Genomic DNA, 19,941 nt, shown 5'->3' with positions numbered 1-19,941 from the left:
AAGTCGGATTCGAGCCGATGTTCCTTTTCCTTGTAAGATCCAAATATTTCATTAATTAAAATTTTATTGGGCTATGATTTTGGAACCAATGAGAATAAGTACCACTTATGATATATGTTATATTGTTGAAAAGCTCCAATGAGGACTTATTACTGCAGTTGAGAAAGTCCAAAATCCAATTTTTTTTGGTTTTGGATTTTTTTGGACACTTTTTGTCCAGTTGATTGCAATCAAAAAGGGAGGTCCACAACCAGATGTTACAACAGTCCTAAATCCAAAATTTCAACATCCTACAGCTAATCATTTTTGAGTAATGCAAGATACATACATACATACAGACATCACACTGAAACTAGTCAAAATGAACATTTCATTGAAATCTGAAAACCGAGATTTTTCGCAATCACAATACTTTCTTTACTTCATACAAGGTAGTAGAAATAAACTCATTTTACCCAATTTATAAAACACATATTAAAAGATTTTTAATTATGATTAATTAATTATTTTATAAAGAAACAGCGAGATTTACAATGTTTTATAAAACAAACTGCTAGCTGATATTTAATTATAATTACCCGATTACACTACATATTCTTAAAATTATCATGAATGATAGCACCAAGTACATATACGGAATGATGTTGTTAATTATGAAGCCATCTGAAAGAAAATATATTTTTTACTTTTCTCATTTTTTTACAGTATATAAAAATTATATACCTCCTACTCATTACTTTATATATTTTTGTTCAAAACATATCACTTATGTATTATTAAAAATGTTAAACATTATACACCAAATTAGGGTGGTTTTTCTATATCCATTTGTTTAGAAATAATTTAAACACGAAACATGTTTATTTTTTTATTTTAACAAATATTAATATGGGCTCTTTTATTAGTTTGCATAATTCACAATTTTAATAAAACGAAGTGATATATTATTATACAAAAATTATATAAGTTTTGTACAAAAGTGATATTGAAACTAGCAAGAATTTTTTGAAAAGTTCTATGATATTTTACAAAAATTACTAATCATAATAAATATAATGTATTTTTCATACCAAATTGTTCAGATTAAAGTGAAGGTAAGCTTTTTTGACATTGGTCACTGTAGAACCACAGAATAATTTACTTCTAGCTAGTTTTTTAGCTTTCCAATATACCTTCATTCTTTCACTGTGTCGCTCCTGACTACTTTAATTTACCACATTCTTTCTTCTCCTTCTGGACCCCTTTGAGTTCTAAGATTTCTTTCAAATCAATCATGTTTATGTTTGCAACTCTTAGATCCTTTTTAACTTATTTGAACCACTTAACATTCGCCTTGTTAATATTACACTTGTCAAAAATTGTCTTTTTAAGTCTGTTTAAATCCATTCTTGTCAGATGTTTGTAGAATGCCAGTCTTTGCTTAAAAGATTTTAACTTGCATAAAAAGTTTTAATTAATAAAATAAATTTTTTCTTTATATACAAGTAACACACATCATTTATATACACAGATAATTGTTTATATATAATGTTTATTATATTTAGAAACTTACTACAATATTTCCATATATACTACTAATCATCATTTTCACTAAATGGGTTTTATATACATTTTGCTCTCTTCTGAGTTAATCTGTACCTTTGAGTAACCTCGCTGATGCAATTTGGAGTTAAAGAAGTCACAATCAATTAAAAATATAATTCCAATGAAATCACAAGCAGCTGAAATAATGGAATTTTATCAATGATTGAAAAATCAGATTTCAAGTCTACTATATGTCCAATATATCAGATTAATTAATGAATTAAATTATGACTTTATAAAATAGGCAGGATTATTTTGCAAGATCAAATTGCTTTTGTATATTCATCATTTTACTTTATGTTAAGTAAAGTTTTACAGCCATCTCTTGTGTCTTAACTCTAGCTCTACCTATAATGTACATTTTCTTTTTACAAATTCTGTATTTCATGTCCTCCATGAAATACAGAACTTGAACTTTCCAACACATTTTGGGGTGACCTCTTTTCCTTTTCCTAGCTTCATTATTTTAATCAAAATAATTAAATCCATGTTAAATTTTTTTATAAAACCTTACTAATTATGATAAATTCATCCTTTTAATGCATTTTAATCACATCTTATTTTTCAAAAGCAAAAGAAAATGATAAAACAAACTATTTTATTTGTTTAATTAATGATTATATTTTGCAGAGAAATAATACAAAATTTTTGTACACTCTGACCACAAAACATAAAAACAGTGGATAAAACATCTAGCAACAAACTGTATATATTTTTATAAAATGATTTATTCATTATAATTCTTATTTAAAAAAAGGTTTATTTTGTATGATTTGAAATCACTTGAAATAGTAAACTTACATGTAACTGACATGGTGTCCAAGGTCCAGGCTGCCAACTGTAACAAGGGACAGCTGGACATGGTTTCCATTGAAGCAAAGGAGAAGGGCATGGACGTCCTGATGAACTTGGATTTGTACCGATGAAGGCATGTCTGCTTAATCCTAAAAGAATAATCACAAATGTAAATATGACAAATAAAAATACCATTACTTTAAAAGTAAACATTTTGGACAAAAGCAAAAATCAGTGCTAAGATTAAAGTATACAATGGTACTCTCTCAATAAGATAAGTAAAAACTTTAAACTTCTAAAATTTATATACTTTATTCTCAGTAAAGTACACACGTTGGTTGTTCAGATTCATAAACAGTGTACATTATTAATCAGATATTAATTATTAAATGTGTGAATGAAAGGGATAACAAAATAAATATGAACAAATCATAATCAAATACATATTAACTTAGAAACAAATTTTTATATAAGTAAGGACTTGCTTATGCTTGGTTTATAAATACCAAAGGTATTTTTTTTCAACTGAGCATAGAGTTCAGAATGCTATTTAGTAATGAGTAAGGTAGGAAATTACAATCCTTACAACCTAATGTTTCCTTTAGTATCTTTATTGATTAGCAGCTTGGAAAATAAAAGAATAAAGTGTAAAATTCCCCCTGCTGAAACCACATTTCATTTTTTAGATTACTATAAGTAAGTAATTCTTGTTATCATTAGATGGAATAAGAAAACTGGTTCACTGCTGCGAAAAAATGAGTACCTGTAAATAGTGAATACATAGAAAAATATTAAGTTTTTGTAGCAATTTTTTTTTAAATGCACTTTTATGCCATACTTGTTCTATTTGACTATTTCTTTTTAATTAAATTTTGTGAGCAACTGTGTATTACATTTCTGTCACCCCTTGTAAATAGCATATAGATAAAATAAAATTTATTAATTTAATTTTTTCTGAAAAATATCCAAAACTTTATTGTATTAAGAAACCCCTTAAGTGCTTATGTTCCAATCTCAAAGTTTTATAAATGAATAATACGTAAAGAAAAAATTCTGCTTACATTACTGAGGAGGGATAAATACTTTACTGTAATTTTTTTAAAAATTACGAACCAGTATCAGAGCATTGACATTGTGTTGCATTCCAGTCACTCCAAGCAGCCAATTGACAGTCAACTGGACAGTCAACATAACACCATTTTTCAGCTGGACCTGGTTTTGTCTCTTCACTGCAGAAACTGTGAAAAAAAGTTAATTTTAATTATAGAAAATTTTTCTTCTACTTTATATTTTATATAGCTGCCTTATTTCTCCTACTAAGTAGAGATAATGTTATGGAATACTGTTCGAAAACAGAAAAGATTAATTTGCTGCTTTTCATTGTATCAGATACAGTATATCTGTGACTGTTTTTTATTGTAAAGGTCCAAAAAATGTACGTAACTCATTTAGTTTGATAAATAAATTAGTTTTATAAATGAAACATGGTAGTGTTTATAAAAGGATTCACATTATAATTATAATGTGAAAATAATACTTTTAAAATGTTACTTCTTTGAAATAAATTTATTTCGCTTTAGAGAATTGGTAAAAATAATCATAAAATGTTTTTCAACCAGATTTAACATAAAAATTTAAAGAAAAAATGCATTTTATTTATTGATATTTAACAATGATAGAAACAAAAAATGGATAGATTGATTAACTTTTTCAGAAAAATAATAATGATAATAAATTTCTAGAATACTTTTCATAAGCATTTGCTAAAACACCAGTATTTAGAAACTAATGTTTTTTGAAAAATATTTTTACAAATTTCTTAAGCACTATGAAAATAATACATCAATGGACAGTTTCATCAAGGAGAACTTATAATTTTATTATATAATATGCTTAGGAGAAAAAACTATGAAATTACTTTTTTTTAATGTGTCAAGTGATATTAAGTTCTTTTTGTATATTTATATAATAAAAAATAAATAAACTATGCTCTTTCAAAGATAATTATAGAAAATAATTATACATCTTTCATATATACAGAGTGAAACCTCTTTGTTACATTGGGGACAGCTTGCTCTCTAATAAATCAGATATTTGATGTGTCTCAAGGTATGACAATAAAACACGTTTAAAGTTAGATGTAAAGCTTATCAGCCATTTAAAATGTAATTTTTAACATTAATAATGTGTATAATAAAAGACTTATATCGGCTGAAGAACATTAAAGCCGGACTTGACCAAAAAAAAAAAAATAATATATTTCTAATTTTTTGATATCACACTTTTAAATTCAGAAAAAATGAGTATAGTATACAATGAATTGCATCAATTAAAAAGTCATCAGCCCACATTAAAAAATTATAGTTGTGATTTTCTAACATTTTAAGCCTCTGGTTAGTGCCAATAAATTTTCAGTATAAAGTGATTATTATATTGAGATTCTGCTGGCAAAGGTTGTTGCACAATCTAAAAACAATTTCAAGAAAATAATGGTAAGAAATTTATCATTATTCAGAATTGTCAAAAAAAAAAATTAAATACACTTAACTAATGTACAAAAAATAAAAATAATCTCACTTTCACATTAAATTAAGAATAAATGTTTATAATATCTCTTTGTTTAGATAACATTTTATATTGATAATAATGATCTATAAATCTGTTTTCTTTTCATGGTAGTGAATGTACTTTTATGCAAACATTTATTTATTACATCTCTCAGCTACATTTGATTATAATAATGCTTATTCAATGAATTTATTAACAAAATTACTTTACTTTTATATCACAAATAATAAAAGCATGAGGCTCTCTTTATTGAATTACATAGCAAATTATCAGTGAAATGATTATAAAATATAATGTATCAATACAATTAACCGCATCATTTTGGGCAAAATCAATGATTTTCCCCAAGGTTCAAGATAGGGAATTTTCATTGATTGGAGGTATGGGAATAATTTACTGAAAAACAATTTGGCTAAATATTTTTTTTTTAATATTCAAAGAATCATATATACCACATGGATGAAATGACAATTATTGCACTACATAGTTAGGTCCAGTATAAACAACAGCATTTTAGAAAACGTTTTTCTCTCAGTCTATAAAATTCATATTGATAAACTAATTCTGATTCAATCTCCACTGCTGCCTGAAAACAGTCACAGAAAAAAAATCCACATTCTTGTTTAAGAATAAGTTAATATTTGTAAACACTAATACAGGTTATATGTATATAAATAAATTAACTGCACCTTTGAAGACTCTACCTCTGTAAACATTCACAGTATCATTTTTACTAATTAATAAAAATGTGATGTTGAAAACATCACATTTTCAAGAGTGAAAAACCACAATTCAAGAGTGAAATTGTATGCTACTTGTTAAATGTTGAATCCATGTCTAATCATGTAATTATGTGAACCAGTTGAGAATAAATAAGGACATATTATTTATTTTATACGGACATATAATTTATTTTATACACAACAAATTTTTCTCATTAAAAATTACATTTCATAAAATAATAAACATATTTAGAATAATGGGAACTCTACTATATACCTATGTATATTCTGTTCTTAATGGAATTACATTATCCTAGTGTTATCTAACAGAAAAGGCTGATTCTGTTTTTAAAAGAATAAAATAATTTTTAAATGTAACAGCAGAATGAAGAATAATTTGAAGTTCTCTTCTTTTAACTCATCGCTTAAGCTTGAAGCTCATGCATGAGAGTATGGTGAAGAAATATTTAAGAAGTATAAAAAACCAAGACCAAAATTTAAACTTGGACTTTCAAAATGAAAGGTTGGGTCCCCCAGCATTTAGTTTTTTGTAATAACAAAATACTTATTTATCTCTACCAGTACTCAGTGCCATTGTTTAGAAAGAACTATAGTTTGTGAATACAGTGTATAATAAATATCAGTTTATTAAATTGTTTATATTTTGTATTTACCTATCTGATACTGGTCTTGAATCACTTCTCTGACAAAATATTGCCCTTGTAGTCATACCTTCACCACATGGACTACCACCTAAAGGTAGACAAGAGCTGAAAGGCGTCATAGCCCAGTGATATGTAAAACAAGTAACATTTAATTGGCAAGCCTGAGTTTGTATCATATGTGGACAGTTTGCACCATTGTTTGCTGCTGCTCTTAATAATGATCGTGTTCTTTGCTGTTGACTGCTTCCAGCACAGCCCTGGAAAAGATTTAAAAATATCATTAATAAAGAGTAGGTAGAAACGCTTTAATGATCGCAGATTAAGAAAAAGATATATGTTACCAAAAGTAAGCAAAGTAAAAAAAATATATTATTACTGTATTCTTGGAAAAATGAAAAACCTTTCACCTTAGTGGTTAAAACTTTTGGAAGATAAAAGGATATGAAATAAGGATTAAAAAATACCACTGGTCATAACCACATAAACTAATAAACTACTTCTAAAGATTACCAAAGTTAAAAAATTCTGGTAACGTTTTCAATTTGGATGGATGATTTTAGCTGCTTTTTGACTGCACACTATTGTTACTTATAGCTGAAGACCACTCTTCAAAAAGAGTGAAAATGAGTATTTCCCAATTTTTTTTTTTAAAATCAAAACATGAGTGTTTAGGTAAAAGATAAAATAAATGATTATTCCAGTAAACCCATCTGTTAATGTTTGCTGTTGCAATACACTTATGGTAATGCATAAGTTAAATTTTTTTAAATGTGCTGCCTTTTTTTATACAGAGTATGGCAGAACCAACAAAGTGGTCGGTAGGGGTCAATGCTTGGCAATGGAGGGGGTAGGCAGGTGTACATGGTCTCCCTCTGTTTCATCGGTGACCCCATTTCAATAGCTAACATGGTTTGGACTGGAGCACATTGTGGCTTTGCCGAGCACACATATTTTGAAAACAACCAATCTGTGATTTGTTGTAAACAATCTGTGATGGTTCAACAATTCCATTTTTAATGCAATCATAATTCAGTCTGGGTTAGGCAGTTGGAGGAAACTGCATATACACATGATTGATGCAGGTCCATCAGAACACCAGAAAATGTGTAGCTGGTGAAAGCAATGATCGAGCAATCACCAAGATGTTTTGCTTAGAGGCATACTGTTGCCTTGGAACTGTCAGACCACAGTTTGAGGAAAATTCTGCATTTCGATTTGAATTTTCAACCCTTCAAAATAATGATGTCTCAAGAATTGTGCCTAGCGAAATACACCAACAGCCAAAATGTGTGTAAGCAAATGCTTGTACAGATCACTCTTGAGGCAGCTTTCTTCATTAGTGACAAAGCAGCACATTTTCACCTCAGTGGGGCTGTAAATAAGTAAAGTTTCCGCTACTAGGATGAAAATATCCTCCAAATTATTCATGAAAAACTTTTACATTCCCTTAAACTTGAAGTATGATGTGCCGTATTACAATTTGGCGGGATAGGCCTGTACTTATTTGAGGAAAATGGCATGACCGTGACCCCATGAATTCCGAATATTATGTCTTAATGTTGCAAAGATCGGAAGAAATTCTGCAGTCCAGAATAGAAGAGAATGTTGAAGAAGAGGGAGTGGGAGACTTATGGTTCCCAATCACCTTGTGGAACAGGATGAAGCTACATCTTACACAACCCGAAATTTATTAAAATTAACCATCTGGCATCAAATGTTATATCAGAAAAACTTTACGTCTCAAAATATTATTTATGGAGGTAATTTTTAAAATGCTTTATAATTCCTAAAACAGAAAATCTTTGCACAAAATTTAATTTATGTTAAATTTATAAATCTTTTATTTGTTTAACTAATCATTATTACACTTATGTATTATTTCTATTAAGAAAATAATTAAATTAAAATGTAAAAAAGAAAATAGGGACAATAACAACAGCCTATAAGGGCAATAACAATTCTTAATTTTATCACTGGGGAGAAAGAATAAATTTTATGCTCTACATAAATGCTAGAAAAAATCAGTACCAAATATGAGACAGCTTTTTCTTCAACATAATAATTTATAGAACAAATTTTCTTTATATTTTTTCTAAAAATTAAAATGCATAAAGCAATTTAAATAACAACAATATTCAGTAGAGAAAATAATAACAAAAAATCTGATTTTAATTTTTTACCTTAGGGCAAAGTGACCATTCAGACCATGAGCTAAGTACACAATCGCCAGGACAAGCCACATGACATGCATTGATATCTGCAGGTTGAGTAGTCCAATCACAGTATTCATCGCCCACTTCTTCACCAGTTCTTGTGTCAACACAACTAAAGAAAAAAAAAATTAGTGGTACATAAACATCTGTAGTGACATTTTAAAAATTCAGCTGGAAGAAAATAGAGATTTTTTATTTAGTGTTTTATTAAAAACAATTTAATTTTACTACAATAATATAAGTTATAAATGCTGTGTTACATGGATGCTGGTGCAATATTAAATCTGAAATAATACAAGCTGAAGTTATAACTATGAGGGTTATTTTTTTTCAAGGTCCGATCGGTCACGAAATTAAAACCACAGTGAAAATAAAAAATTTTTTATTTGTAACAAGTACTTAAACAATTATGCTATTTCTCTACATAGTTACCACTCCAATTTAGTCATTTGTCGTTGCGTGGTACCAACTTTCCAATACCCTGGTCATAGAACGGAGCCACCTGTGTTTTAGCCATGTTTCTACGCTGGTCTGCGTAAACGCTGCAGGAGCTTCTTTGTTACAGCTGCAGTGTGCGACTGAGCATTGTCATGGAGAAAGACAATGCCTGATGACAACATTCCTCTCTGCTTATTCTGAATTGCCCTTCGTAGACGTTCGTAAGAGTCACGCAGTATGAGGCTGCAGTGATGGTCGTGCCACGTTCCATGAATTTCAACAAGTGAACTCCATTCCAGTCCCAGAACACAGTAGCCATACACTTTCTGTTGGAGAAGGTTCACTTGAACTTCTTTGGTTTACTGGGAGAATGAGAATGCATCCACTGTTTGGATTGTTCTTTTGTTTCTTCAGTTTCAAAATAGACCCATGTCTCATCCCCTGTGACAATTTTGTTCAAAAAATCTTCTCCTTCATTGTGGTAATGCTAGAGAAATGTTAGGGAGGCGTCCATTCTCATTGTTTTGTGATGGTCGGACAGCATCTTGGGAACCCATCTCGCACACAGTTTGCGGTACTGAAGTCTCTCACTCACAATGGTGTAGAGAGCTGACCTTGAAATTTCAGGAAATGAATCACTCAATACAGAAATTGTGAACCGACGATTTTCTCGAATTGCCTCATCCACTCACTCAACAAGATCATTGGTTGACACTCACTTCCTTCCCTGACCGCCTGCATCATGAACATCTGTACGTCCTGCTTTAAAGTTCCTGCACCACTGTCGCACTTTGCTGTCACTCATTGAAGTTTCACCATACACATTACTTATTCGTCGATGAATTTCAGCTGCATTATACCCCTCAGTCTGAAGAAATCGAATTACCGCACGCATTTCACACTTGCGGGAGATGCTATTGTTGTAGACATGTTTACGTGCTAGCTGCGTGTTCAGAACTAAACGAAGTGACACGGCATGATAGAGGGCCATACTAGAGACGCGTGCAACACATATGTGCAAAGGTTCACCCGATTTTTGCGCAGGTTTTTATTTCGCGACCGATCGGACCTTGAAAAAAAATGACCCTTGTATAATGATATAGATTTAAGATTATAAATAAAATCAAGTCAAAAGATATGTGGTTGATGGATATAAAGAACTGAGGAACCCTGAGCTACCAGTACTCTAATCTGGATCTGATTTCTGCTACTGTTCCTCTACAGTAACATACTACTATCCTCCCAGCAAAGTCCTATGGCAAGTGAACTACTGTGGATCCATTCACTGTAATTATCTGCTGTATTATGTAAATAATTAGCTCAAAAGTTGTTTTGATTATGATCAAAAGAGTAATTTTTTGTTATAAAAGGTTTAGGTTTTTTTTTTGGTAATCATACTAACCCAAAATTTATATAGTGGCATCTTCTTACCCCTTTGAGAAGAATAGATCACTAGATAAATACTGATGTAACAAGAATGAGCTGTTTGACAATTCTTATTTATTTAAGTATTCAGTTGTGCTATGTGCATATTTGATCAATGAGGATGAAATGAGAGGTAAAAAGAACAATAAATACCATACCTTGCTAGGAATCAACTCTAAGACCAGCTGTTTTAGAAGCCAGCATACTAATCACTTATGTTCTATGGATGAGCCTATAGTATTCTATATGCTCACCCATAGAACGTAAGTGGTTAGTATGCTGTCTTCTTCATACCAGTACTGAATGAATGATCATCATCAATCAGTGAAATAACACAACAAAATTGTGAAAGGACATTATGAATAAAGGTCACTGAGCATAGTGCCAATGACATCAAATTTACAACTGATAATAAGAAAACTAAACTAGATTGATAAAAAAAAAAATAATAATGGGATTTTTAATTTTTGTTAGAAGTTGAATTATCCGAAGATTACCTTAAACTGCTGTTTAAAAAAATCCATTAGAATTCCTAGTTGGATTAAGTAATTTTACATTTACATGAAAATATACCAATTCATAAAATATCATACTCTATTGGAGTATTAACTTCTAACAATAAACTTTTGAATATTTTAGAAAATAATTTTATAATTTGAACATTTACTAATTAGGAATAATTTCTTCCCAATTTGTGAAATTGATTACAACCTTTTTCGACAAATAAACATTAAAACAAAATTATATAAGTTAATAGTAATAATTGTAAGCTGCTTACCGAACTTGTCTATATTGATCACCAGTTCCACAGTTCTGACCACGATCAGCAGGAATTAATATACATTCACCCCAACCAGCTGCTTGCCACTGGTAAACATCACAAGGTACATGGCATAATTTCCATTGAGTAACAGCACCACATGCTCGGCCCCCATTACTTTCTTTTTGTAGAATCTGGGAATTAATTAATTTCTTTACTTAAAAGTAAAATAAGTATTTAAAAAAATACAGAATCTTTTGCACTTCACTTTTTTTTTGAAATGAACTTTTTAAGTAAAAATTATTACATAAATTTGAAATATAAAGAGATGGAATAAGAAAATAAGAGATCATTTAACTATTACCATAAAGTAAAAATTTACAACTAAGTGTTCATTTTGATTAATAAAAGATTATCATCAGTAGTAACAAGAGTCAGTATTTTGATCAGTAGTATCAAAGGAAAACATTTTGTTATTTAAAAATTAACAAAAAAATTCATACAAAGCTACAAAAAATTTTTATATTCATAAAAATTAAAACTGAAAATAAAAACACAACTAAAATCAGAATACAATTTCAATATGTAAAGTAGTGTGCAAATTAATCTGAACACAGATGTTATTTAATAAAAACTAACTTTATTAAGAAAAAAAATTATACCTGTACAATTTGTGAATATCCAATTATTAATATGTCCTCCTTTATTTTTAATCACTTCATGTACATGGTTTGGGCATTGATTTAACAAATGTACTATGTACATACACATTTTTATTTTTATTTCATCAGGTAACCATACAGATATTATTGTTTTAATGAGGTTAATTTTTATGATACAGTTCATTTTTGAGATTTCTTTTTGACTATTGCCCAAATTTTGTTGGAACACTCAGTTGCCTTGTAGAAATTTGTTTTGAAGTTGCATCATAACCCTTCCCTTCAGAATCTTGATATATCCATCACTTTTCAACATACCATCTACTGGAAATACAATGGCCTGCAAATGTGAAACAACCCCAAGAAATTTTTTTTCTGGGGATGCTTAACTGATTGTTGGATAGGAGCCAGTGATGGATTTTCATCTGATGCTTTTATAACATATAGAATCCTTTGGCCCTGAAGAAAAAATGTGACTCATTGAAGAATAACATTTTTCCAGTTAGCATTTTATTATTATTTTTTTTCAGTTAGTTTGATCCAGTTAGCATGTGCTTTGGCTCACAAGACCATTTTTTTTATTACTGATGCTAAAAGCTACTTTTTTGCTGGATGCTGAGCTTTCTGTCCAGCTGCAAGAAGTCGGCATTTAACAGTTTATCATGTGTAAATCTGATCCACTGGCTGCTAATTTTCGATTTAAGTTCATAGCAGAAAATTTTGTATCAGTTTACTTTTTCTCGTTATAACTGACACTGTATTGGAGTAGTTTTTCTATTACAGCCACATTTGCCTTTCCTTTCAGGTGAAAAGAAATCAGTTTCTTTAAATTGTTTTAAAATACTGTTCACTGTCCCTCGTCCAACACCACACACAGAAGCTATTTGTCATGTCATACTGGTATCCTCAGAAAGAGAAACAATATTTGAATGATTTCTTAGAGTTATGCTCATTGTTATATATTCAAGACACAGAAAAAAAATACGAAATTATGGTTTTGTGATAAAAAATGAAATAATTTTTCACAAAACACTATTTATGACATGAAAATTGCTAAATAACCAAAGAACAATAATGTCACATTATCCAGACATCTTAAAGAATGAGTGTGGTCAAGCAGAGTAGCCACAACAAAAAAATAAACAGAAAAATTCCCTGTGTTCAGATTAATTTGCACACTACTGCATAGTCCAAGCTGAAAGCTAAAGAAAAGCTCTACAAAAGGTAAGCTTATCTCTCAATTCTAGTTGGAGAGTACAATTATATAGATATTGATATAATCTTTTAATTGTTCTATTGTTTTTCTTTTTTAGGAGCTCATAATGAAGTTGTATTATTTTTTTATTTTTAATTTGCTTTTTATTTTATTTTATTCTTCTTCTTCTCTTCAAGGTTAAGCATTTCACATCCGCTTTATTTTTGGTCTTCCAAGACTCCTACACCCTTCTGGTCAGTGCGTCCATATTTGGAATGGTAACTTAGAACCTAGCTAAGACATTACTCCACTTTACTCAATGCTCAGTTATTTTATCATTCAAAGGAAAAAAAAAATTAAGTCTGTTCATTTCTTATTAAGTTTCTTCATTTCTCATACGGTCTGTTTTATTACAACCTTTTACTGACCTGAAAATTGTAATTTTACTGCTTGTACAATTCTCTCACCTTTCTTCTTCTTAACCCAAATTTCATAAGCTTAGAACAGCATTGGTATTGTAGAATTTTAATTGGATCTCTTTCCATGCATGAAACTAGTGTTCTGTGAATCATTCCACATACAAAATTAAACTTAGCTGTTTTGTTAATTAAATCAAAATTATCTTCAATGAATACATCACAATCAAGATATTAACTTATCAAGATTTCAAATAACCTATATCAAAGGATCGTTGATCAAGATATTTGACTAAACTATTATAAACTATGGACATTAACTACAATACTTGATTTTATTGGATATTTTCCTTCAATAACTTTTTCTTACTAAAAGACGTAGTGATATTGTACTCCTTGTACTGCTGTACTTTCTTTGAAACGGAAAAGACAGAACTTTGAAGGTCATCTTCAATTTCCTGGCTAATTACCATGTTATCAGTGTATAAGATTGCATTAAGATAGTTGCTGACATCCAGTATTATCCCTAGATCAGATTTCCTTTACAATAATTTGAACACATCATCTATATTCAAATTAAAAAGAGTAAAAGTAGAATAATCCTTCAAACACCTTTTTTATTCATAGGCAATCTGTTGACCAAAATTCTCAGTTCTCATTATGCTAACAAAAATACTTTTATTTTATAAATATATAATTTAATTAAAAATATTATTGTTATTATATATATAGTAGTAACCTGTTTTATATATATGTATAAACACTAATATTTTTAAATAAATTGTGTGTTTATAAAATAAAACACAAGTATTTTTGTTAATACTTCGAAAGCACTACAGGTAGGTGAGTGTTCATAACTTTTATTTGGACTATATCAGAAGGAGGAATACTTACATATCTGTAGCATTTTCATTACTTCATCATAAATAGAATAAATTTATAAATTAAATACAACAAACATACAACAAGATTCCCATGTCATAGTTAAAAATTCTTATATCTACATGGTAATGTATGGTAAGATTTGTTTTTGTGTTATCAAGTCATATTTTTAATGGAAAAAACTTTACTGAATACAAGTACTTTTTCAATATAAAATTAATAATAAAACTAAGAAATATGTGTATTGGTTACCTCTCTAGTACGATTTTGCAGGCCAGGTCCACAAAGTACATTACAAGATCCCCAAGCTGACCATTCACTCAGTCTACAATCAACTGGACATGGAACTAAGCAAGGCTCTTCCTGCAATCCAGAGCCTCCTCCACACATACTGTTAACAGTATCAACAAAATGATAATGTACTTTAATTAAAAATAGTTTTAATGATTTTATCCTTTTTTCCAAAAAGGATAAAAATAAAATCAAGACCTACAATGAAAAATACTAATAAAATAAATCTGTCTAAAAAAATTCTTGTAACATAATGTAGTGGGTAAGCTAGATTTTGTTTAATTATGATGTTAGGTGCTATTGTGGTCCCCAAGAGTTGGAGGCAACATAATGTTAACTGCAGCGTCAAGATTTCCTGACTTCACATGCCTGCGTTTCCTCTCTCCAATGAGGGGAATAGCACTATTGTATCAGTGTGGTTTCAGTCTTTGACACCTGGAATGTAATCATTATTACTGGTGTCATCTGTTCGATCATGATGAACTAAAAGGTGTATCCAACTAATTGAATATGTTACAGTAAAAGCTGGTGAATTTTTCCTCACACAGGAACTGGTGCCACACTGCTGAGAAGTAGTGAATTTCATAAGTGTATTAGGATGAAATTCAATTTTTATGACTGTTAGTGCTTTACTTTCATATTAGTTAACCAAATTTTTTTATTTTATTGGGTTTATTTTGATAAAACACTTTTGAGGGGCTGGTAAAACTACGAACTACAATAAATAAAATGAAATGACATTTTTTAGTACAGAAACTAAATAAAGATTCAATCAGAAGAATGAAGACTAATTTCACTTTGTAATAAAATTATTGTAAAAAACAATAATACCTAAACTAAAAATAACATAATGAAAACAATAAGCAATAAAAAAAAATACTTGAGATTTTCAAAATTTTTATATTAAAGAAAGATATGAAATTATTATTTTACTCCTGAAATCAGATTAAGATGAAAAAATAATTACTATAACAAAAAAATAATCCTAAACATAAAATAAAAACACAGTAATCAATGAGCAATAACTAATAAGAATTTGAGTTTTGCTGAGTTTTTTGTTAAAATTGTTAAATGACATAAATTAAAACACTCCAAACAATATCCCGCTTTCCTGTCACTGTCTTGGGATTAAGAAATAACTTTATGCACTTTTCTACATGCTTTTTTGCTAGCCATTATTTCTTTTAGATTTTGGTAGCAACCTCTGCATGTTTTTTTATTTCTTTTGCCCTTATCCTTGTGGCTTGAAGAATGTGTAGTGTAATCTCTTACCGGTTGTTTCTTTACTGTGTTATTGTCCATATGAATTAAACTCTTCGCTAATGTTCTCTTGAATTGTGTTATAGTCATTTTTTTATTACCCAGAATCATCTTATTAATAACCCATGCATTAACTACTGCCACTCAAAAACGTAATTTGAATGCTACTTACCTGTACCATTTGTCACTCTTCTGCAAAACAGAATGGTATAATGACATCTGGTCACTAACATCTGTCTCTTTTTTTGCCTAATTGTGACATATTACATAACTTGGTTTTCTCGCTGCTTTGCCTTTTTTAATTATCTTCCCAGTTTCGACTAAATTGATGTCATCATGAGAATATACAGTAATTGACATCATAACCATGCTTTTATCTTTCCATTTTATTACCTTAATTTTATCTTATTCTTGGTCAATTATTTCACCAAGTTTTAAACTTTGTCTGGATTATTTTTTTGGAACTCTTTTCTGCTTACTTTGTAAAGTTCCACAGTACACAGTTTTGTTTTCACATATGTTTTTTGCAAAAGGTATATCAGATTGTCTATATATTATGTTCTTCCCTCTGAATATTCTATAGCGTTTATTAATTTGAATACTACTGATTTAGTATGATTTTCTCTTGGATTATTTGTACCTTTTCTTTTGGATTAGTTTGCATATATAGCTATTTCACAATCCATTTGTTGTACAAAGTGTGTACAACTTCACGCCATACTTGTAGATTTTATTGGGTAAATAGTGCGATTAATTAATCAAATAGCCAATAATCAAAATAAAACATATATAATTGCCTGAGATAAAAATAAACAGTCAGGTACATTTTTAGAAAATTTTTAGTTTCAGTCCCTATAACTAGCAAACACATAAGTAAGCAAGATCAAATGAGTAGAATGATCCAAACACTTTACTAATAATTCATAACCATAGTGCAGCTCCTTGAGACTGAAACATGTACATTAAAGAGTACAAATAAAAATAAGATATAGAATGCTATCATTTAATATAATGATGTTAAAAATCAAAATATCATAAAATATATGTGTTGCACTTGCAGAAATTTCAACCATTTCTACAGTGCACTTGACGGAAGACTAAGAAAGGAATGGCAGCCAAGAAAGTTAGAAAAATTTAACCTGTCGCTAATGTGTTAAAGTTTAAACTAAGTATAAAGGTTTATAAAACCAATTTATGTAAAAAAAATTTCAATATTGGGTTGACTTGAGTGCCAGTGTAGATTTTTTTTTACTATAAAAGGGCTAATGTACCAGTGCATTGCAGTGGCTAACAGTAATGGTTTATTTGTTGCAGTCCATAAGACAACTGGCCTGCAACATGGTCCACTGATGATAAGATAATGAATTTATATATATATATATATATATAAATAAAAAAAAACAGTTTAACCAATGGAAGATAATAATTTAAGAGAAAATCAAAATAAGCATAATAATATGTAATAAATGAGGAGTTTAATTAAAAATTCAAGCTAAACTTGTTAAAACTTATATTTGAAAATGGTATTTAAAATAAATTCTAAGATGTAATATGCTTATCCATGTGCACACACACACACATACACACACACACTTTTTCTATCTCTCACTCACTCATATAATCTTTATAATTACCTGGGATCAACCATCTGGTCCTTATCATTCATACAGGCAAGAGCACGATATCGCATTCCAGTTCCACAGCCCGTACTGTCATTTGTAATACAAGTTGACCAATCAGATACCGGTCGAGGATAATACTGAGAGCAAGGACATGACAGTTTTTCAACTAGTGGTATGTCAGAACACATAACATGTTCAGATGAAGAACCTAATAAATGATTAAAATACACACTGATAAATTATTACACTTTTAACAGAAAAAAAAAGTATAATTAAATAAAAACTGAATAATACTTTAATTAAATAATATTATGAGCAAGGATGTTTCATTTCAAAGAAAATAATTATTTGATTTTCTGGAGCAAATAATAATAATTATTAAGTTGTATTTTCACAACTTGTTTAAAAATATAAAATTCCATTAAGTACCGATACAAATCTACTTAAAACAAAAAAAGAACTTCAACTTATATCCACTGCCATTTCAAAATTAAATTAAAGGTAGTGGCAATGGATATCAATACAATAACATTCACCAATTATTCATCAGCAATTTTGCCATAAGTTATATAACACTGTGATATAACATAAGTTATATCACATTTTTAAGCTACTTATTTTCAGGTTACAGTTTTACACTAAATGTTCAGGAAAATTGTTAAATTTATGATTATTCATAACATCATACTAGTAGTTCAAGAACAGCATATCATAAGAAGTTGATCAAAGTCCTGAGTTTCTAGTAATTTTTGTTTAACTTACAGAATAAACTAAAAAATGTTTTGTGTTAATTTTACAAGGTGGTTTTTTAACATTTGTTCTGAAAATAAAAATCAATAAACCACTGAAAAATAAAAGTGATTAATTATAGCCAAAATAATCTGGAAATTTTTCCACATCTTATTTTTTTCACACAATCATCTCTGACATTTTTTATATGCATTTTTGATATCGTTTCAAAATCTTCTTTATTCTATAATATTCATATAAGTCCATCATTTGTGTCTTGAACCAGTTAATAATAGTGATGTTCAGTTCATTGTCATTTTTGAACTGCTGCAACCCAACCATTTTCTATAAATGAATGAATTATTAATAATCACTTTAAGCAAGATTAAGGCTATAGAGTGAATGGTAATAAATTCCCCACCCAAATTTTTCCAACAATTGAACAGTTTTATCTACTGTAGAGGTTGAGCATTATTGGCAAAATCATGACAACACCAGAAAACACTTCAACTAAATTACACTTCAAAAAAGATTAAGAGAAATACAATTAAAATCTGTAAAATTTATAATTTTGCATGGCAATTCCTGTGTTAGAATGATTTTGCTGATACTTTTCTTTTATTAATAGCCTCAGCAGCATCCTGAATTAATGTCCAATAGTAATCGGTTAGCATGTTAGTATTCCATTTCCCTTTATACCAGCTTTCCATCACCAAAATATCATAGTAGAAACGTTCAACGTGTTCATCACATACGCCTCCGAGGTTGTCCGGGAAAAAATCCAGATGTGAGTAGAGAAAATGTACTTTCGAAGACATATAATATCTCATAGTTCTGTATGAAGTAAGAAGTTGATTAACAGTATCGTGATAATTGTAGGATTTTTGTTTCCCGAGAAACTTTTTGCGAACGTCTTTAAATGAAGCCCAAGCTGCACTTTCTACAGTATTTAACATTAAGTTAAATACATCATCTTTGACCAACTCTTTTATTTGAGGACCAACAAATATTCCTTCTTTAATTTTTCCTTCACTTGCATTTGGAAATTTTTTCCTGTTGTACAGAAATCTGGGACCACGCTTCTTCATTTCTTTTACAAAATTTTTCATTAGTCCTATATATGGAGAAGGGGTAAAAATATTTTTTTGGGTTCAACTGAGGGCTCATGAATAATATTTTTCCCATTTGGAGTTGTTATCTCATTTCTTCCACTCTTTGGTAACATAATGTTTATCCCTAGCTCAGCTGTTTCATTCACAAAGAAAACACATGTACTAAGTATAGCCTAACTGCTTGCCTAACAAAATAGCTATAACTTTCAAATCACCACATATGTTCCAGCTATGGTTTTTATAATTTATTTTTTCTAGAATGTCTTTCATCATATCGTATGTCTCTTTCAAATTAATACCATAAGCGATTGGTAACAAAGGATATTTGATACGTTGTTTAGTAGAACCACTTTTAAACTATACTTGGACGAATCTATGAAAATGTACCAGTCCTCAGGCAGGTTTGTGAACTTATCCTAAGTGCAACATAAGTTCATCAATATTTGTGCAATGAACCAAATTATTTTCATCAATAAAGTTCTTTTTGTTGGCATCGAAAGCCTGAAATTATTGTATTTTTTTTAAGTAAATTCCAACTTTACAGTCCTGATCCTAACAGTTCAGCTTGATTTTTTGATAAATTTTAATCCCTAACCAAGTTATTT

The 19,941-nt window shown here is 29.4% G+C and overlaps 1 protein-coding gene across 1 annotated transcript in view; it reads right to left on the bottom strand.

The window, feature by feature from the left end:
- The window catches only part of LOC142326682 (thrombospondin type-1 domain-containing protein 7A-like), a 534,047-nt gene that overhangs the window by 11,250 nt on the left and 502,856 nt on the right, over positions 1–19,941 (bottom strand). Inside the window, exons 19-25 of the mRNA XM_075369298.1 lie at positions 17,508–17,703; positions 14,575–14,713; positions 11,189–11,364; positions 8,515–8,659; positions 6,344–6,591; positions 3,493–3,617; positions 2,386–2,528 (exon numbers count right to left, since the gene is read on the bottom strand). Coding sequence (XP_075225413.1) covers positions 2,386–2,528; positions 3,493–3,617; positions 6,344–6,591; positions 8,515–8,659; positions 11,189–11,364; positions 14,575–14,713; positions 17,508–17,703 — 1,172 coding nt within the window. The remainder of the gene's footprint in view (positions 1–2,385; positions 2,529–3,492; positions 3,618–6,343; positions 6,592–8,514; positions 8,660–11,188; positions 11,365–14,574; positions 14,714–17,507; positions 17,704–19,941) is intronic.

The sequence above is a fragment of the Lycorma delicatula genome, chromosome 6, assembly GCF_047948215.1.
Source record: "Lycorma delicatula isolate Av1 chromosome 6, ASM4794821v1, whole genome shotgun sequence".
NCBI lineage: Eukaryota > Metazoa > Arthropoda > Insecta > Hemiptera > Fulgoridae > Lycorma > Lycorma delicatula.
Note: the sequence above shows the minus strand (reverse complement) of the source record. Positions and strands in the feature narration are given on the sequence as shown.